This window comes from Cuculus canorus, chromosome 5 (assembly GCF_017976375.1).
Source record: "Cuculus canorus isolate bCucCan1 chromosome 5, bCucCan1.pri, whole genome shotgun sequence".
Classification (NCBI taxonomy): Eukaryota; Metazoa; Chordata; class Aves; order Cuculiformes; family Cuculidae; genus Cuculus; species Cuculus canorus.
The window spans coordinates 16,201,900-16,222,386 of record NC_071405.1 but is presented as its reverse complement, the minus strand read 5'-3'; the positions used below and the strand labels follow the sequence as shown (position 1 = coordinate 16,222,386).

General features: G+C 64.0%; 3 protein-coding genes across 9 annotated transcripts; 2 read left to right on the top strand and 1 right to left on the bottom strand.

The window, feature by feature from the left end:
- Positions 1–91: 91 nt before the first annotated feature.
- GLYATL3 (glycine-N-acyltransferase like 3) lies at positions 92–4,720 on the top strand. Of its 5 annotated transcripts, none has more exons than XM_054067658.1 (6): positions 92–306; positions 393–474; positions 1,932–2,039; positions 2,123–2,243; positions 3,339–3,459; positions 3,531–4,673. In XM_054067658.1, exons 1-6 carry the CDS (start codon positions 107–109, stop codon positions 3,949–3,951), a joined length of 1,053 nt encoding a protein of 350 aa, XP_053923633.1. In that variant the 5' UTR covers positions 92–106; the 3' UTR covers positions 3,952–4,673. The 5 variants fall into 5 exon arrangements, with proteins under 5 accessions (XP_053923633.1, XP_053923636.1, XP_053923635.1 ...); XM_054067660.1 differs by having other exon boundaries at positions 181–306; positions 403–474; positions 3,531–4,674; XM_054067661.1 differs by lacking the exon at positions 393–474 and having other exon boundaries at positions 180–306; positions 3,531–4,672.
- A 133-nt stretch (positions 4,721–4,853) lies between these two features.
- On the top strand, positions 4,854–9,766 carry POLD4 (DNA polymerase delta 4, accessory subunit). 3 transcript variants are annotated; one of them, XM_054067673.1, is made up of 4 exons: positions 4,854–4,986; positions 6,126–6,360; positions 7,465–7,576; positions 8,240–9,766. In XM_054067673.1, the coding sequence occupies exons 2-4, from the start codon at positions 6,140–6,142 to the stop codon at positions 8,417–8,419; spliced, it is 513 nt and encodes a 170-aa protein (XP_053923648.1). In that variant the 5' UTR covers positions 4,854–4,986; positions 6,126–6,139; the 3' UTR covers positions 8,420–9,766. The 3 variants fall into 3 exon arrangements, with proteins under 3 accessions (XP_053923648.1, XP_053923647.1, XP_053923649.1); XM_054067672.1 differs by having other exon boundaries at positions 4,868–5,002; XM_054067674.1 differs by lacking the exon at positions 4,854–4,986 and having other exon boundaries at positions 6,050–6,332; positions 8,240–8,399.
- A 242-nt stretch (positions 9,767–10,008) lies between these two features.
- On the bottom strand, positions 10,009–19,789 carry SSH3 (slingshot protein phosphatase 3). The gene is made up of 14 exons (XM_054069019.1): positions 19,717–19,789; positions 17,703–17,740; positions 17,426–17,573; positions 16,423–16,541; positions 16,282–16,353; positions 16,120–16,185; positions 15,362–15,544; positions 14,531–14,624; positions 14,313–14,441; positions 14,193–14,239; positions 13,473–13,619; positions 12,728–12,928; positions 11,423–11,669; positions 10,009–11,344 (listed from the first exon to the last, which is right to left on the bottom strand). Exons 1-14 carry the CDS (start codon positions 19,744–19,746, stop codon positions 11,159–11,161), a joined length of 1,707 nt encoding a protein of 568 aa, XP_053924994.1. The 5' UTR covers positions 19,747–19,789; the 3' UTR covers positions 10,009–11,158.
- Positions 19,790–20,487: the final 698 nt, after the last annotated feature.

Sequence of the window (20,487 nt, the reverse complement as noted above, 5' to 3'; positions counted from 1 at the left end):
AACATGAAGGATGCCTGTGGCATGTGGTGACACCAATGATCCATGGCACATATGGTGACACTGAGGATCCGTGTGGCACGTGGTGACCCCAGGCTGCCCCGGTTCAATGCCCACCCCCAGCAGCGCCGGATGGACCCTGCCCACTGCCCCATCTGGAGCCACCCCCCAGGCAGGGGACACTCGATGGCCCGTGACAGCTGGTGGCATTCTGGGACCCACCAGTGTCACTGTCTGCCCCACAGGAGCAGGGACCTGCTGGTGTCACCTCCTGCCCCACAGCCCCCCAGGACCCACAGCTGGTGCGAGGTGAGTGCTGGGGGCTGGGGGACATGAATACAGAGGTGGGGACAGGGATGGGGACAGGCCCCTGCCAGCATGGGGTCTCTCGGCAGGACCATGCAGATCCTGACGTGCCCAGCCAAGCTGCAGAGTCTGGAGGCCACGCTGAGGAGGAGCCTGCCCCTCTCGCTGCCGGTGACACGGACCCCACTGCCACCCCCACCAGGGACCCCGATGTCACCCCCGCCAGGGACCCCCACTGTCACCCCCACCAGGGACCATGCTATCACCCCTGCCAGGGACCCTCACTGTCACCCCCACCAGGGACCACGCTATCACCCCTGCCAGGGACCCTCACTGTCACCCCCACCAAGGACCCTGCTATCACCCCCGCCATAGACCCCACTGTCACTCCACCAGGGACCCCGCTATCACCCCCGCCATAGACCCCACTGTCACGCCCACCAGGGACCCCGCTATCACCCCCGCCATGGATCCCATTGTCACCTCCACCAAGGACCCCGCTGTCACTCCCACCAGGGACCCCGCTGCCCCCCCCGCCCCGTGCCACAATCATCCACTGCCCCCCCTGCCAGTGACAAAGACCCCACTGTCACCCCTGCCCTGTGCTGTGATGGGGACCCCACTGTCACCCCACCGCCAAGATGGGACCCCACTGTCACCCCTGCCTCCCCTGATGGCCACCCCGCTGCCACCTCCCCAGCCTCGCCCAGCAGGCACAGTGTCCCCTCTGTCCCCACCCCCGCCACCCCGAGGGTCCCAAGTCCAAGGCAGCTCTCGGGCGAGCCCCGTTCCCTGCGCTGGCTCTGTCCCAGCCAATCACAGCTCGGCTCCGCCCCAGCCCGGCCCCTTCCAGCCAATCGCAGCCCAGACCGGCGCAAAGCAGCCAATCGCACGCTCCCTGCCTGCCCAAGCCCCCGCCCACTCAGGGGCTGCCCGGCTTAGGCTCCGCCCCTATGCCTTCACCTATTGGGATCTATGGGTGGAGGAGACATGTTTGGTGAGGGCAAGGGCGTTTCCCCCCCCCCCCCCCCAATAACTTTGGGAGCCCCGGGAAGCCTCAGATTGGCCCCTCTGCGCCCAGATCTGTCCCCATGCATCCTGATCTGTCTCCTCACACCCAGATCTGCCCCCCTCACACCCAGTTCTACCCCTCTGCACCCAAATCTGCTCCCCCCTCGTACCCAGCTCTGCCCCGGGCACCCGGTTCTACTCCCCCTTCACACCCAGTTCTGCCCTCCTGCACCCAGATCTGCCCCCTTCACACCCAGTTCTGCCCCCTCACATCCAGATCTGCCCCTCTGCACTCAGATCTGCCCTCCTGACACCCAGACCTGCCCCCCCTCCATGTCCACATCTGCCCCCTCACACCTATTCTGCCCCTTCACACCCAGTTCTGCCCCCTCACACTCAGATCTGCCCCCCCTGCACCCACATCTGCCCCCCGTTCCCATATCTGCTCCCCTGCATCCACATCTGCCCCCCTGTGCCCATATCTGCCCCCCTGCGCCCAGATTTACTGCCCTGTGCCCACATCTGCCCCCTCTACCCACATCTGCCCCCCTGTGCCCATATCTGCCCCCCTGCGCCCAGATCTGCCCCCCCCCCAGCTCTGACCCTCTGTCCTATAGGTCTATGGGGCAGTGATGCACATCAACCGGGGGAACCCCGGTGAGATGGAGGTGGCCGTGGACTCGTGGCCTGACTTCGGCGCTGTGTTGGCACGACAAAGCGGAGAGGTGGCTGGAGGGGACCCATGGGACATGGAGGGAGGAGGTGTCCCAGTGTCCTGGGGGCTCCGTCACCCATGGGTGCCCCCCAGATGCCGGTGGATGACTCCTACAAGAACACACATGCCGCTTTCTACCGCGACCTGGGCGCCTACCGGGCGCTGCTGGAGACCCCCGGCTGCGTTCGCTGGGACTCTGCCTTCCACATCATCGGTGGCTTGGGCACTGGGAGGCACTGGGAGGCACTGGGAGGAGGGGTCATGCACACTGGGGATGGGAGTTGGGCATGCTGGGAGTGTGGGACATGGGGGAAAGCTGTTGGTGATACGGGAGTGAGGAACTGGGAGGCTGGTGGAAGGGATTGGGGATACTGGGAGTGTGGGACACTGGGGAAAGGTATTAGTGATAAGGGAGCAAAGAACTGGGAGGCACTGGTGGAATGGATTGGGTGTACTGGGAGACTGGGGCACTGAGGAAAGGCATTAGTCATACATGAGTAAGGAACTGGGAGGCACTGGAGGAAGGGATTGAGGAACTGGGAGTGTGGGGCACTGAGGAAAGGTATTGGTGGTGTGGGAGTAAGGAACTGGAAGGCACTGGGAGGTACTGATGGAAGGGATTGAGGTACTGGGAGAACAGGGCACTGGGGAAAGGCATTGGTGGTACAGGAGTAAGGAACTGGGAGATACTGGTGGAAAGAATTGGGGGTGCTGGCGAGGCATTGAGGTCAGAAAGAGGGAGGCTGGGGCAGGAATGGGGGAACTGGGGAAACTGGGGGCAGAAAGAGGGGTCAGGGGTGGGAATGGAGGCACTGGGGGCAGGAATAGGGGGGTCAGGGGGAGGAATGGGGTCACTGGAAGTACTGGGGGCAGGAATGGGGGGTCAGGGTGGGAATGGGGGCACTGGGGGCAGGAATGGGGGTGCTGGGGACACTGGAGTCAGAAGGTGGGGTCAGGGGTGGGAATGGGGTCACTGGATGCACTGGGACTGGAATGGGGGAGTCAGGAGTGGGTGCACTGGGGACAGGAATGGGGTCACTGGATGCACTGGGACAGGAATGGGGGAGTCAGGAGTGGGTGCACTGGGGCAGGAATGGGGTCACTGGGAGCACTGGGGTCAGAACGGGGGGATCAGGGGTGGGAATGGGGATACTGGGACAGGAATGGGGGTGCTGGGAGCACTGGAGTCAGAATAGGGGAATGGGGGCACTGGGGTCAGAGCAGGGTGGGTCAGGTTGGGAATGGGGTCACTGGGTGAGGAATGGGGGGTGCCTGGGGATCATCCCCCACTCCACCCGTTGCCCCCCAGGCCTGCAGGATGGCCTGGCCACCACCTCGCAGGCCCTGGCAGCCACCAAGGGCGTGGAGCTGGACATCTCCGAGTTCTACACCTTCCTGCACCCCGACCCCAGCACCATCCCCGAGCCACGGTGAGCGCCCCGCTCCCATCCTGCCCCACCCAGCGCCCCCCATCCTGCCCCACTGACCCACCTCTTTGCAGGCTGCCCCCCAATATCCGTGTGGGCTCATTGAGCGTGGAGCACGCCGAGCTGCTGACGGAGACGTGGCCATACGGGGGGACATCAAGAAGCCGGCAGTACCTGGTGGATATGCTGAGCCGCCTGCCCAACCTCTGCCTGCAGGATGAGACCCGGTACCCCGTCTGTTGGGTCCTCACCGACCACTTCGGCACTGGAGCTCACGGTTACACCCTCCGCGCTCATCGGCGCCATGGTTACATGCGTGCTGCATTGGCCATCACCGCAAAAAGGGCACACGCCAGGGGGTTCCCCTCCTACGGGCACACGGCCCCAGGCAATGTCCCCATGCAGCGACTGCAGGAGGGACTGGGCCACCAACGCCTGCCCGAGCTTTGTCGCTTCATCCTGCACAACCCCAGCCTGTGCCAGGCTTTGCCATGAGCATCACGGATCCTCTACGGGCCACCCGTGGCCCCACTGCACCATGAGTGGCCTTGGTCCCCTCCCCAGGGCAGAAATGTTCTCACCAGACCATGGGTCTCCTCCCCACCAGACCATGGGTGCCCTCTCCGAGCCAACAATGTTCCCTTGGTCCCATCCCCAAGCCAGTGATGTCCCCACCGGCCCATAAGCCCCCCAGTCCCCTACCCAAGCCAATGATGTTCCCACCAAACAACGAGTCCCTTGGTCCCATGCCCAAGCCAGTGATGTCACCAGCAGACCATGAGACCCTGGTCCCATTCCCAAGCCAGCGATGTCCTCATCAGACCATTAGTCCTTGAGTGCCCTCCCTAAAGCAGTGATGTCCCCACTGGACTATCAGTGCCCTTGGTCCCCTTCCCAGGGCAGTGATGTCCCCACCAGACCACGGGTCCTCTCTCCAAGCCAGCAATGTCCTAGCTGGACCATAAGTCCCCGGTCCCCTTCCTAAGGCAGCAATGTCCCCAGCAGATCATGGTCACCTCTCCAGGGTTGTGATGTCCCCGCCAGACCATGGGTTCCCTTCCCAGCGCAGCAATGTCGCCACCAGATCATGGTTCCCTCCCCAAGCCATTGATGTCCTCACAGGACCATGAGTGTCCCCCATCCCCTCCCTGGGGCAGCGATGTCCCCACACTGTGAGACAAAGGAGAAAACCAAACCCAACCGATAACGCCTTGTGGACTCTCTGATGGCTGCTATAGGGTTGTGTCTATAGCGCCAACACCAACCATTACAGCTGTGACCCAGCTTGGTGGCTTCGGCAGAGTGGTGTTACCACCAAGACACAGCTGTGTCCCCAGGGAGCCACCCTGTCCCCTGTGCCAGGACATCACAGCCGTGTCTCTATTCTCGGCCCCCCTGGGGAGGCTGAAAAGCCACAGGCAAATCAGCACCGGTGGTGGCACCTGCAGTGTCCCCGTGGGACAGTGTCACCATGGCTGGGACGGGGTGGACAGCACCCACGGGTGACACAGCCAGAGCGCAGGGCAGAGGGTGACAGTGGCACGGCGTGAGTCACAGCTCGGGTCACGACTCCTGGGGGGGACAGGAGGACAGGGGGCAACAGAGGCCAGAGGGATGGGGACACAGGAGGTGACAGAGGCCAGGGGGATGGGGACAGGGAGGGGGACAGAGGCCAGGAGGATGGGGACAGGGAGGGGGACAGAGGCCAGGAGGATGGGGACACAGGGAGTGACAGAGGCCAGGGGGATGGGGACACAGGGGGTGACAGAGGCCGGGGGGATGGGGACAGGGAGGGGGACAGAGGCCAGGAGGATGGGGACACAGGGGGTGACAGAGGCCAGGGGGATGGGGACACAGGGGGGGACAGAGGCCAGGGGGAGGGGGACACAGGGGGGACAGAGGTCAGGGGGAGGGGGACACAGGGGGTGACAGAGGCCAGGGGGTGGGGACAGCAAGGGGGACAGAGGCCAGGGGGAGGGGGACACAGGGGGGGACAGAGGTCAGGGGGAGGGGGACACAGGGGGTGACAGAGGCCAGGGGGGTGGGGACAGCAAGGGGGACAGAGGCCAGGGGGATGGGGACACAGGGGGTGACAGAGCCTAGAGTGATGGGGACAAGGGGTGACAGAGGCCGGGGTGATGGGGACAGGGGGTGACAGAAGCTGGGGTGGTGGGGACAACAAGAGGTGACAGAGGCCACGGTGATGGGGACAAAGGGTGACAGAGGCCACTGTGGTGGGGACACGAGGGGTGACAGAGGCCAGGGGGATGGGGGACAGGGGGGGTGACAGAGCCTGGGGGGGTGACAGAGGCCACGGTGATGGGGATGAGGACGGGGGTGGGTGACAGAGCCCGAGGGTGTGGGGACAGGGGGGTGACAGTGGCTGAGGGGGTGTGACAGAGGGGGGGGGGAGGTGACAGTGGGTGGAAGTGGGTGGTGACAGGGTCGGAAGGGTGGGAGGGGGTGACAGTGGATGGGGGGAGTAACAAAGATGAAGGGCGGGGGGGTGACGACGGTGGGGGGGGAGTGACAGCGATCCAGGGGGCGGTGACAGTGGCGGGGGGCGGTGCCCGAGGGGGAGGTGACACCGAGCTGGGGGTGGTGACACCGAGGGGGGACTGTGACACTGACCGAGGGGGGTGGCACCGGGGGTGTCCCGTCCCCGGCAGGTCCCGGTCCCCCCATGCAGCGCCCCTCCCGCATTACCGAGTCCTTCCCGCGGCGGCGGCGGCACCGGGACAGGGACAGGGACCGGGACAAGGGCTGCGGGACCCCCCGGGCACGGGACCCCCCCCCGGCCCGCCCTGTCCCGGACCCGACCCTGCTGGAGATGCTGCGCAGCTTCGACCTGGCCTGGGAGTACGGGCCCTGCACGGGTGAGGCACCCCCGAACCCCCCGTACGGGTGAGGGACCCCAGACACCCCCAGGACACCCCCCCCCCCCCCCCCCCCCCCCCCAGCAAGGGTGACAGCCCCCCCCAAGCACCCCCCGGGACTCCCAAACCCTCCCAGGACACCCTCCCCCCCTCCCCCGCACGGCCGAGAGCCCCTCTATAACCCCAAACCCCGTCCGGGGCCCCCCAAATGCCCCCGCATGGGTGAGAGCTCCCCCTGGAATCCCCAAACCCATCCTGCACGTCTGAGATCCCCTCAGGAGCCCCCAATACCCGCCTGGCACCCCCAACCCTCCCCCCGCACGGGTGAGAGTCCCCCCAGACTCCCCACCCCCCCTACACGGGTTAGAGCCCCCCTGCCCCCCCCAAACCCATCCAGAGCCCCCCAACCTCCCTGGCACCCCCCTGCAACTCCCCCTCGCACGGGTGAGAGTTCCCCCCACACCCCCCAAACCGCCCTGGACACCTTCAGCCCCCCTGGCACCCCGAAACCCCCCTCTGCATGGGTGAGAGTCTCCCAGACTTCCCTGGACCCCAAATTCCCCCAGGGACCCCAAACCCCTCTGTATGGGTGACAGCCCATGCAGGACTCCCAGTCCCAACCCTGCACGAGTGTGAGCCCCCTCAGACCCCCCTGGACCTCCAAATCCCCCCTGCACGAGTGAGAACCGCCCCGGGACCCCAAACCCCTCCAGACCCCTCTCAACCCCTCTAGCACTCCTAAGCCCCCCCCGCACGGGTGAGAGCTCCGCATCCCCAGACGTCCCTGGGCCCCCCCACTACTCTTGTCACCCCAAAATCCCTCTCTGCATGGGTGAGAGCAACCCCAGGACCCCCAGCTGCCCTCCCTGCACAAGTGAGAGACCCCCAAACTCCCCTCCACTCCCAAACCCACCTGCATGGTTGAGAGCCCCCCCAAACCTCCCGGGACCTCAAACCCACTTGTATGGGTGAAAGCCCCCCTGGGCACCTGAACTCCCCCCCCCTCCCCAGATTCCAGATTCCAGTCCCCCCAGCCCCCTCATACCACCTGGACCCCCTAGGGACACCTCTCCCCCCCAGCACTGGGAGCCCCCAGACCCCCTGAATCCCCCATTAACATCTTCCCCCACAGGGATCACCCGGCTGCAGCGCTGGGAGCGGGCGCAGGCGCTGGGGCTGAGCCCCCCTGCAACTGTGCGAGAGGCTCTCCTGGAGCACCGCGACCACCCCGACATTACCTACAGGTGGGGACCCCCGGGACCCCCCCACTGAGCACCCCCAGGGATGCCCACCATCCCAGTGACCCCCCCCTCCCAGTGACCCACACACACTGGGAACCCCCCCCAAGAATCTTCCCCTACCAAGCACCCCCAGGGACCCCCACCCTCCCCTCCCAGTGACCCTCTCACAATGGGCACCCCCCCAGTAACCCCCCCCACTGGGATCCCCCACACACTGGGACCCCCCCAGGAACCCTCAGTGACTCCCATGTACTGGGACCCCCCTAGAGACCCCCCACACCGAGCACCCCTAGGGATCCCCACCCTCCCCTCCCAGTGACCCACTCACACCAGGCACCCTCCAGTGACATCCTTCAGCAACCCCCAGTGACTCCCACACACTGGGAACCCCCCCAGTGACCCCCAGTCAGGAATGGGGTCACCAGGCACCTCCCCACTCTCCCAGTGCCCCCCCTCCAGCCAGAACTGGGCGGCACTGGGCACCCCTCCCTCTCCCAGTGCCCCCAATCCATACTGGGCATCCTCTCCCAGTGCTCCCCAACCCCCACAGCCAGAACTGGGGGAGCACTGAGAGATGGAGAGGGTGCCCAGTGCCCCCCACCTGCCCACAGCTGGGACTGAGGGGCACTGGGCACCCCCTGACCCCCTCTCTTTTGTGTCCCACAGCCTCTGGCACGAGTATCCGCTCTGACTCCCGCACCCCACGGAAGAGGGGGGGCCGTGCCGCTGCCCCCAAGCCTTATCCGCAACCAAGGCTGCAGTGGGGCAGGTGTGGGGCTGCCGCATGCTGCTTGGGGGGCACAGATCGGGGGGAGCCCCTCTATGGGGCACAGTCCCCCAGCCTGAGAGAGCCAGGGAGGTGTGACCCACAGATCCCCCGTGTTACAGAGCAAAGGGCAACCCCTCTGACCCACAGATCCCGTGTTATTGAGCAGATGGCAACGTCTCCGCCCCACAGATCCCCTGTGTTGCAGAACAGATGACAATGCCTTTGCCCCACAGATCCATCCCTCTGCCCCACAGATCCCATGTTACAGAGTAGACAGCAATCCCTCTGCCCCACAGATTGCCCTTATTACAGAGCAGAGGGCAACCCCTCTGCCCCACAGATCCCGTTACAGAGCAGGTGACAATCCCTCTGTCACACAGATCCTGTGTTACAGAGTAGGTGGCAATGCCTCTGCCCCACAGATCCCATTACAGAACAGGTGACAATCCCCACCATGGGGCATCTGTGGGTCAGAAGATGCTTCTCCCTTTCTCCATATCTGTTGGGAATCATGGACACGTTGGGGTGGGAAGGGATCTCAAAGCCCATCCAGTCCCACCCCTTGCCATGGGCAGGGACACCTCCCAGTGGATCAGGGGCTCCAAGCCCCATCCAACCTGACCTTCAACACCTCCAGGGATGGGGCAGCCACCACTGCTCTGGGCAACCTGGGCCAGGGCCTCAAAGAGAAGAGGAAGAGGCTTTGCTGCTCTCCTCTCCTGGATGAAAGAAAAGCAGAGAAAAATGACTTTGGAGTAGGCTGGGTGGAGAAAGGAAGGTGGAAGGGTACCAAAAAGGGCCAAAAATTGGAGAAGATGTAGTAAAATCAGGTGAAGGTCAACCTGGGGTGGGAAATTTTGGGGTTTGAGGGGTGGAGGTGACCGCGGTGACATCGACCTGGCCATCAGGAGTCCCATGGAATCGTTCCTCCAAAAGCAGAGAGGAAGGAAGAGCAACTGAGGCATCATCCAAGAGTGGTCCTGTGGGATTTGGGGAATGAAAAGGCACAATTGTTGGGTGTGGAATAATTTTGTTGTTAATTAATCATAGGATGCGTTTCTTGATTACTCAGGTTATTGATTACTGAATTCATTAGCGCTCTGGTAGCTTGTTGCTTAATCAATAAAAGCAATTGGTTTTATGCCAAGCCCCACAATCCAGCGGTGGAAGGGAGGATCTGGCAGGAGCTTGGGCTGAATCCCAGGTGGGATGGGACGGGATGGGGATAATGGAGATGATTGGGATGGAAATGGGATTGGGATAGAGATGGGATTGGGATGGAAATGGGATTGGGATAGAGATGGGATGGAGATGATTGGGATGGAGATAGGTTCATGATGGGGACACGGACAGAGACAGAGATGGAGATGGGGATAAGGTTCACGATGGGGATGCCCAGTCCTTGTCCCTGCCTGGCCCTTGTCCCTGCCCCTGTTCATGCCCCTGCCCTTGTCCCCTGTCCTCATCCTTGTCCCCTGTCCCTGCCTGACCTTTGTCCCATCCCTCTCCCCTACCCCTATCCGTGTCCTTATCCCTGTCCGTCCTTGTCCCCTTTCATTGTCCCTGCCCCTGTTCTTGTCCCAACCCAGCCCCAACCCTCGTCCCCCGTCCTGTCCATGTCCCTTATCCCTGTCCCTCCTTGTCCCCTGTCCCCCTGATCCCTTGCCCCGGTCCCTGGTTCCTTTCCCCTGCCCCACACTGCGCCCTAGCCCTCTAGTTGAAGCCTGCGCCCAGCACGGACATCGGTGCGCTTGCGCACACCCCCGCCCCTCGCGCAAGGCACGCCGGGAGCCGTAGTTTGCACTCTGCCCCGGCCGCCGACAAGATGGCGCTTCCCGCACCCGTGGCCCAGGCGTTCACTCTGGGCCCTACTGGTGGCGAGAAGAGCACCGACCCCGTGCCTGCAGCGGGGCTGAGCCTCGCAGGAGGCCCCACGCTTGTGCCCTCCGCCTCCAGGCAGGGCTCACACCAGGGGCACACATTTCATAGAACAGGGTGGACTGGAAGGGACCTCAAAGCCAACCAGTTCCAACCCCAGGCACACCTCCCGCTGGATCAGGGGCTCCAAGCCCAATCCAACCTGGCTTTCAACACCTCCAGGGATGGGGCAGCCACCACTGCTCTGGGCAACCTGGGACAGGGCCTCCCCACCCTCATTGTGAAGAAATTCTTCCTAAAGTCTCATATAAATCTTCCGCCTTCCCATTTAAAACCATTCCCCCTCATCCTATCACTCCAGGCCCTTGGAAAAAGCCCCTCCTCAGCTTTCTTGGAGCCCCTTTCAGTCCTGGAAACTGCTCTAAGGTCTCCCCGCAGCCTTCTCTTCTCCAGGATGAATAACCCCAACTCTCCCAGCCTGGCCTTGGACAGGAGGCTGCTCCAGCCCTTGGATCACCTCTGTGGCCTCCTCTGCACTCGCTCCAACAGCTCCATGTCCTCCCTGTGCTGAGGACTCCAGAACTGGACGCAGGGCTCCAGGTGGGTCTCACAGAGTGGAGCAGAGGGGCAGAATCCCCTCCCTCCCTGCTGGTCCCACTGCTCTGGATGCAGCCCAGGACACGAGTGGGTTGTGGGCTGGGAGCACGCATTGCTGGCTCACATCAAGCTTCTCCTCTTCCAGCACCAAGTCCTTGCCACTCTTTATTCTTTGTGCCAGCGTGGTGCGGTGTGGCAGTGGGGCCCTGTGCGTGGGGGGGATGAGGCAGAGCCACCTCCATCCCCCGAAGTGCAGCAGCCGGGGGGGGTGATGCCTCCAGCAGGTGTAGGCTTCGCTCCTTCCTGTGGGGCTGGGGGTGCTCTGCCTCATCCCCTCCCAGTTAAGGGTCAGGGGATGGGGTGGAGGGGAAGATGGGGTCAGCACTGGGCTGGGGGTCACAGGTGGGGTTTGGGCCACCATCCAGGCTGGCTTGGCGGACAACACGGCGAGGCCGGGATGATGGCCGACCTCCGGGGTGGTTGGCACCACTGGTTGGACCTCCCAGAGCCTCCACAGCCTCGAACACCTGCAGGAGGACACACGTGGGACTCAGCCAGCACCATGGGGCTAGTGAACCCCACTTTTTCGTCTGCCCTGTGCTCACCTCCCCGTCGAGGGGGTCCCCGGGCAGCTCAGGGACCTGAGGGGACTCCATCTGGCTGATGCTCCGCATGACGGCGCAGAGGGAGATGCGAGGGCGACGGGTGGCTCCCAACAGCCCTGGCGAGGTGGCCTCCTTAGGGGACTGCGGGGATGGGGCACCCACGTCCCCTGGGGCCACCTCTATATTCTCCTTGTCCGGCTGGGGCGGCTGCTCCAACACCTTGGGCTCCCAGAGGCTGCTGTGCCGGCTGCAGGCAGGGGCATTGGTGATGGCCACGGCCACCATGGGGACATCAGTGATGGCCACGGATGCCATGGGGACGAGCACCAGGGGGACACAGGGGCAGCAAAACATGCCCGTAAGTGACATGAGGGGTGGGGTCGCAGGAAGCCACGCCCACTCCGGGAAAGGCGCTCAGACCCACATTCCCTGCCCAGAGGGGGCGTGGCTACATCAGGCCATGCCCCTCCCATCCAAAAGAGGGCATGGCCACGTGAGACCACACCCCTCATTCACAACAAGGCACAGTCACACCAAGCCCCACCCCCTCCTGTTCAAGAGGTGTGGTCCAACCAAGTCCCACCCATCCTGGTCAATGGGGTGTGTGACCACAGCAACATAAACTCCTCCCACTCAAGGGGCGTGGACAGATAAGCCCACTCCCTCCCCACCTAAAGGGATGTGGTCAAAGTAAGCCCCGCCCCTCGTTGACAGGGGGCGTGGCCTCACCAGCTCACGCTCTCAAGCCCCAAGGGGGCGTGGGCATGTGAAGCCCCACCCCTCGTGCCCAGAGGGAGCGTGGTCACATCACTCCCCATCCCCTTGCACATAATAGGGTGCATCAGCCCTGGAACCCCCCCAAAAGGGGGCGTGGTCAGCTCAAGCACTGCCCTCCAGCTCAAGGGGGCGTGGCCACAGCACTCTAAATGCACAAGGTGTGATCACATCAAACCCCGCCCCTCCCGGCTGAAGGGGGCGTGTTCTCACCACACCACACCCTCCAACTCAAAGGGGGCGTGGCCACACAGTCACACCAATTCCGGCCCCTTCACACACAATGGGGTTGATAGTATCAGCCCCGCCCCTCCAGTACAAGGGGGCGGGGTCACACCAAGCCCCACCCCTCAACTAAGGGGGCGTGGTCACCCCACACCCTCCAGCTAAGGGGTGTGGCCATGCAGCACACCTGCTGGGGGGGTGTAGCCACACCAAGCCCCGCCCCTTTACACACAATGGGGTTGGTAGCATCAGCCCTGCCCCTCCCGCCGACACAAGCCCCGCCCCTCCCGCCCCGGCCCCGCCCACCTGGCGCTGAGGATGCCCTGGTAGAAGTCGAGCTGGCGCATGAAGCCAGGGTTGGGCAGGACGCCAGGGCGGCAGTGGCGCACGTGCCGCAGCGCCTGCTCCAGGGGCCACCCGAACTCCTTCATGGCATACGCCAGCACCGTGGCGGCCGAGCGGCTCAGCCCCATGCGGCAGTGCACCAGTGCCCGACCGCCACTGGCCCTACAGCAAACAACCAGCTCACACCACTGCACGGGGCTCCCGGGCTCCAGGGACTCCCATGTTCCCACAGACCCCGTGTCTCCAGGGCTCTCCACATCCCAAGGATCCCGTGTCCCCAAGGACCCCAAGACCCAGTGCTCCCTGTGTCCCCAGTACATCAGTGACCCAGTGTTCCCCATGTCCCCAGGGACCCTGTGTCTCAGGGCTCGTCTGTCCCCAGTACTCGCTGTGTCCCCAGAGATCCCATCTCGCAAGTCTTCCCATGTCCCCAAGGATCCCATGTACCCAGAGACCCTGTGCCCCAGGCCCACCAGTGTCCACAGGGACCATCTCCAGGGCCCAACAGCTCCCAGGGCTCCCAGTGTCCCCAAGGCTTCCAGTCTCCTCACTGTCCTCCAGCCCCTCTGTCATCAAGATGCCCCCATCACCCCCAGCCTTCCTGAGCACCTCCCCACCCATGTGTCCCCTCCCAACCTACACCTGGCTCCAGCCCCTGCCCCTCTGTGACCCCTCATGTGCCCCCAGCCCACTCAGCCCCACTGACCGGACACGGGAGAGGAAGAGGAAGGTGTCATTCCAGTGGGGCAGGAGCTGGGCTGTCTCCTCGTCGTAGACCCGCACGTTCATGTAGGTGAAGAGCGCCGGGAAGAAGTTGTCGATCTCCCGTGCCACGTTCAGGATGTGGGTGACCCTGTGGTGCCATGGGCAGGGGGCACGGTGGGCGTGCAAGGCTGGGGCTCTGCCTGAGCTCTGTGGGATGCCCCACACTGCACAATGTCCACCCCACCACGGCCCTGCTTCACTCACCCTGCCAAGTGTTCCATGATGACCCCATGTTGGCCCTACCAGTGTCCTTTGATGACCCCAAACCCATCCCACCAGGCCGTTTCATGATGACCTCATGCCCATCCCACCATGACAACCCCATACTCACTCTACTGAAGCACCTCATGAAGACCCTGTGGCACTCCACCATGACACCCCACCATGATTCCATGCCCACCCCACCACGACACTCCACAATGATCTCATGCCCAACACACCATGACGCTCCTGATGACCCCATTCCCACTCCACCATGAAACTCCACAATGACCCCATACCCACCCTACCATGACACCCTATGATGACCTTGTGCCTACTCTATCATGACAACCCACGATGACCCCATGCCTATCCCACCATGAAAACCCACAATGACCCCATGCCCATCCACAATGACCACCAAGCCCCCCCAGATGACCCCATGCCACTCCACACTCACCGGTTCTGCTGCAGCTCCTCCAGGTTGGCTGCATTCCACTCGGAGCCCTGCGTGGTGACAGCAATGAGTGATGGGGACACCTCTGCCTACCCTGCCCACCCTGCCTGCCCTATTGCCCACCAGATAGAGGTGTGGGAAGATGCGAGAAGGACGGTCCATCTGTGCCAACACCAGCAGCATTTCATTGTCGATGAAGTCTTTGTGCTGGGCCAAGCTGTGCCCCATGCGCCGTTCCAGCTCCTCTCGCACCTGGATACACAGTGGGATGAGGGATGAGCCTGTCCCTGCTTGGAACCAGGCTCTGGCCCCACCAGGACACCTCGCATGGTGGCACCCACCTCCTTGGATGTGACACTCTCCAGGTCAGCGCTGGCCATCACCTCCCGCAGCAGCGCCCGCACCGTTTGCTCCGACAGCTCCGATGCCGCTGGTCTGGTGGACACCGCGTCAAGGGTGGCTTCACCCATCCACCCCACCCTGACCCCACCTGCCCAGACCCTGCCTCCTCTGTAACAAGCCCAGCCTCCCATGGTCCCTCCCCAGGCTGGAAGCTCCACCCAGCTCCATCAAGCCCCACCCCTCCAGGAGCCCCTCAGCAAAAGCCCCCACTCCCATCCAGCTCCAAACCGTCACCTGTCTCTTTGACACATGCCCCACCCTCAGCCCATGCCCCGCCCCTCAGCACCACCCATTGACCACGCCCCCACAAAGCCCCGCCTCTTTACCAGCCCAATCTATCCCCACACCTGTTCCTCAACAAAGCCCCTCCAGCCATGGTCCTGCACCTCCCTCAAGCCCCGCCCCTTTCACAAGCCCCACCCCAAGCCCCATCCCATAGACAGTGATTGGCCCTAGGTCTAAGCCCCACCCCTCAGCCCCACCCACACTCTCCTCAATCAAGCTTCACCCCTCAGGCTGTGATTGGCCCCACCCCTTTCCCAAACCTAAACCCCGCCCCTTCGTGAAGCCACGCCCCTTTCCACAAGCCCCGCCCTTCAGCCTGAGGACACAAATTGGCCCCAACCCCTCCCCTTCCCTCAAGTCCCGCCCACAAGTAATACCCCTTCTCTCAAGCCCCATCCCTCATGGTCTCAAGCCTCGCCCCTCAGCCCCAATCCTGGGGCTGATTGGCTCCGCCCCTTCCCTCACGCCCCGCCCCTTTCCTGTACCCCAGGGGTGACGTGGGGCGCACAGACTCCAGCCCCGCCATGGCGAGCCACTCGTTGAGGCAGCTCTGCTCTGAGTCCAGGGCGGCCGCGTAGGCACAGGCCCAGCCCAGTGCGGGGCCGCCCGGGATGTGGCCACCACGCGAGGCCTCCTCGCAGGCGCGATGCAGCTCCTGCAGCACGGCCCTACCGCACGCCACCAGCCACCATCGCCCCGGCACCGTGGGGATGGTGGCACCACCATGCTTCGCCACGTCCCTGACCTTGTTCCCCATGTTGCCCACCCCCATAGTGGTCCCCAGGTCCCCCCACGCCCATGGTGATGTCCACATCCCCCACACCCACGTTGGTGCCCAGGTACCCCCACGCCCATGTCCCCCTGTGCCCACATCCTCCATGCCCACGTTGGTCTCCAGATTCTCCCATGCCCATATTGGTGCCCACGTCCTCCACACCCACGTTGGTCCCTACATCCCCCCATTTCCCCCATGCCCACATTGGTCCCCACATCCCCCCATGCCCACATTGGTGCCCACATCCCCCACACCCACGTTGGTGCCCAGGCACCCCCACACCCATGTCCCCTCGTGCCCACATTCTTCCACGCCCATATTGGTGCCCACGTCCTCCATACCCATGTTGGTCCCTACATCCCCCCACATCCCCCTGTGCCCACATCCCCTCATGCCCACATTGGTGCCCATTCCCATGTTCGTCCCCACATCCCCCCATGCCCACCAGCAGCCCCGGCACTCGCTCACCACATGGTCTGGACAGAGATGGGTTTGAAGATGCGGGTCTCCCCACCTGACGTCACACTGAACCCTCTGGACACCGTGGGAAGACACAGGTGCGTAAGGGTGGGCACCTCATCCTGTCCCCTTCCCACAGACCCCCACACGCCCATCCCCTCCCACCCTTACCCATCGCCATCGAGGAAGACCTGGGTGTCGCTCCAGAGGGGCAGCACCATGCCCAGGGTGCAGCGGGTGGCCCTGGGGTGGGCAGAGGTCAGGGGGTGCCATCAGCTCCCCCTGTGTCCTCCCCCCCCGTGCCCCGCTCACCCCTCGTGGGCAAAATCCACACCCAGCAGCGCCGTCTGCCCTTCAGCTCCCGGCTCCTCGGGCCGCACCACCAGCAGGTACCGAACCCGCCGTGGCCGCGCCGACTCCAGCCGCACCGCCTGGGACAGGGGCATCAAGTACACTGGGACAGGCTGGGACGGGTCCCCATCCCAGTCCATCTCCATCCCTGTCCTCTGTTCATTCCATCTGATCACATCCCCATCTTCGCCCCATCTATGTCCCATCCAGTCTCATCCCATCCATATCTCATTCCCATACCCTTCCTGTCCCCTTCCCTGTTCCCATCTGCATTGTGGCCCATCCTAATCCCATCCTGTCCCCATCCTATTCCCTTCTTCATCCCATCTCATCCCACTCCATCCCGTTCCATCATGTCCCCATCCATATTCCATTCCCATAGCTGCCTTTTCTTCATCCCTGTCCCCACCCCTGCCCCATCTCATCCTGTCTCCAGCCCCTTCCTCTTCCATCACTTCCAGTGTCCCTGTCACCATCCCTATCACCATCCCCATCTGAACCCATTCCTGCCCCCACCCTGTCCCCATCCCATCCCATCCCTGTCCCCAACCCTGTCCCCATCCCCATCCCTGCCCCCATCCCATCCCTGTCCCCAACCCTGTCCTCATCCCCATCCCTGCCCCCAACCCATGCCATTCCCATCCCTGTCCCCATCCCATGCCATTTCTGTCCCCATCCCAACCCAACCCTGTCCCCATCCCTGTCCCCATCCCAACCCTGTCTGCATCCTGTCCTCAACCCATTCCATTCCCACCCCTGCCCCCATCCCATGCCATTCCCGTCCCTGTCCTCATCCCATCCCATTCCATTCCTGTCCCATCCCATCCCCATCCCAACCCATCCTCATCCCAACTCAGCCCTGTCCCCATCCCACCCCGTTCCCAACCTTGTCCGCATCCCTGTCCCCATCCCATGCCATTCCCATCCCTGTCCCCATTCCACGCCATTCCTGTCCCCATCCCACCAGCCGGATGGCGTCCTGGGGCCGCAGGAGCTGCATCATCAGCTGCAGGTGCAGTGCATGCGCGGGGGCCGGGGCGGGGGGCTCTGCCGGCAGCGCCTCCTCGCCGGGCAGCAGCAGGGCCGCCCCCCGCACCAGCACGAAGCTCTGCCTGGGGGGCACGGGGGGGGCTGAGCGGGATGGGGGAGTCCTCAAGGCACCCCCAGGGCTGGGGCACGGCAGGGGGGTCCTCAGGGGTCCCCGTGTCCCGTCCCCCCCCGACCCCAGGGTCCCCTCTCACCGCCGCTGCAGTCGGCCACGCCGGGGGGCATCTTCCTCCTGAAAAACGGGGGGGGGCTTATCTCTGGGGGAGCACGGACTGATCTGGAGAGGGGAGCTCGATCCGGAGCAAAGGAGCATTCTGGGGGGGTGGGAAGCATGATGCGGAGCAAAGGAGCATTCCAGAGGGGAGCACGATCCAGAGCTAAAGGACCATCCCAGAGTGGGGAGCATTATCCAGAGTAAAGGAGCATTCTCAGGGGGGGAAACATGATCTGGAGCAAAGCACCATTCCAGGCAGGAGCACAATCCAGAGCAAAGGACCATTCCAGAGAGGGGAATAAGATCCGGAGTGAAGGAGCATTCCAGGGGGGGAAACATGATCCAGAGCAAAGGACCATTCCTGGAGGGGAGCACGATCAAGAGAAAAGGAGCATTCCAAAGTGGAGCATGATCCGGAGCAAAGGACCGTTCCAGAGGGGGGAAACATGATTCAGAGCAAAGGAACATTCCTGGGGTGGGCCTGATCCAGAGCAAAGGAGCATTCTGGGGGGAGCACAATCTGGAGCAATGGACCATTCCAGAGCGGGGAAACATGATCTGGAGCAATGCGACCATTCCAGAGGGGAGCATGATCCTGAGCAAAGGAGCATTTCTAGGGGGGTGAAACATGATCCAGAGCAAAAGACCATTCCAGACGGGAGCATGATCCGGAGCAAAGGAGCATTCCTGGGTTGGGGGGGGAGCACGATCCAGAGAAAAGGAGCATTCCCAGTGCTCCCAGCACATACCAACTGGACAGTGGGAGCCAGTCACTCTGAGAGGGGTCCCTGGGGATCAGCCCTGGGATGCTGGGGGGTCTTTGTCCCCTCGTCCCCCCGCAGGGAAGCACTCGCAGGGGAGGCCTGGGCTGCACACTCTGGTAAGGCCCAGTGCTTACTGGAACAGGGATACTGGGAGCTACTGGGAACAGCCATAGCCTGGTTGGGAGCCATTGGGAACAACCGCCCCTGCTCCCCAAATGATGGGGTCACCCTTGGCTGGGAGCAGCAACCCTGACACGTGCTGGGAGCACCTGGGCTCCCAATAACGTCCCACTGGGAGCAACTGGGATAAGCTGGAAGCCACTGGAGCAGCCTGAGCCCTGCACCGGGACCTTTCTCTGCGCTACAGCCGCCCCGGGGACCCCTCGGGACCCCCACTTGCTGCTCCCGGTCCCGTCCCACAGCACCGGGGGATCCAGATCCCGGTAGCACCGGGGGTCCCGTACCGGGGCATCCGGATGCCTGTCCAAACCCGCAGCCCCGAGGCTCTCGTACCGGTTTATCCGGATCCCGGGCTGGTCCTGGCAACCCCGGAGGCCCTGGTCGGGGTGTCTGGATCCCGGTCCCGGTAGCACCGGGAGGCCCCGCACCGGGGTGTTCAGATCCCAGACAGGTCCCAAAGCCCAAGGGTCCCGCACCGGGATACACGGATCCCAAACCCATCCCTGCAGCACCGGGGGGTCCAGTACCCGGGGGGGTTCGGATCTCGGACCAGTCCCAAAGGCCGTGGGGTCCCGAACTGGGGTATCCAGACCCCGGTCCTGGCAGCACCGGGGGGGTCCCGTACCGGGTATCCGGATGCCGGTCCCATCCCGCATCCACGGGGGTCCCGCATCGGGGTGTTCATATCTCGGACCGGTCCCAAAGCCCCAGAGGACCCATACCGGGGGGAAGTCTGGGTCCCGGTCCCGTCCCACACCGGGATTCCCGCATCGGAGCATCCGGATCCCGGACCAGTCCCGTACCGAGATTCTCGGTCCCGGCAGCACCGGGGCGGTTCCGTACCGGGATATCCGGATCCCGGTCCGGTCCCGCAGCACCGTGGGATCCTGGGCAGGGGTATCCGGATCCCGAACCCATCCCTGCAGCACCGGGTGGGGGTCCCGGTCCCGTCCCGTCCTGAGGTATCCGTATCCCGGGCCGGTCCCGCAGCCCCGGAGAGTCCCATACCCGGGTATCCGGATCCCGGGGGAGTCCCGGTCCCGCACTCACCGCCTCCCGCCGCACGGTCACCAGCGCCATGCCCCGCCGCTCCAGGAAGCGCCGCCGCCGCCCCGCCCGCCCGGGAAAGGGAGGGAGCGGGCACGGCACGGCCCCCCCCCCCGGCAGGGACCCCCAGAGTGTCCTCCATCCCGTCCCCCCCAGTCTGTGCAGCCCAAGGACCCCTCAGATGCGCCCCCCCAATCTGTGCAGCCCAGGTACCCCCAGAGCCCCCCGCGATCCCATCTCTGCTGCGCAGGGACCCCTCAGATCCCCTCCGACCCCATCTCGACTGCCCAGGGACCCCCAGAGCCCCCCCAGGTCCACCTGTGCAGCCCAGGGACCCCCAGAACTCCCCGCGACCCCATCTCTGCAGCCCAGGGACCCCTCAGACGCCCTCAAGCCCATCTGTGCAGCCCAGGGACCCCCCCAGACCCCTCCCCTACCCCATGTCTGCTGCCCAGGGACCCTCCGAGAGCCACTGCCCAGCACAAGAGAACCCTGCCAGGAGCCCTCACCCCCCTCCGAGGATCCATCCCCCAGCACCTGAGACCCCTCAGCACCTGAGATACCCCTCCAGAATTCACTCCCCAGCACATGAGACACTCCCTCCCCCCCCAGGATCCATCCCCCCAGCACCTGAGACCCCTGCCTCCAAGATCCCCCCCATCACCTGAGACACCACCACCCCCACCTCCCCCACCCCCCCGATCTAACTCATAGCACCTTAGAGCCCCTCCAGAATACACCACCAGCACCTGAGCCCTCCTCCCACCATGATCC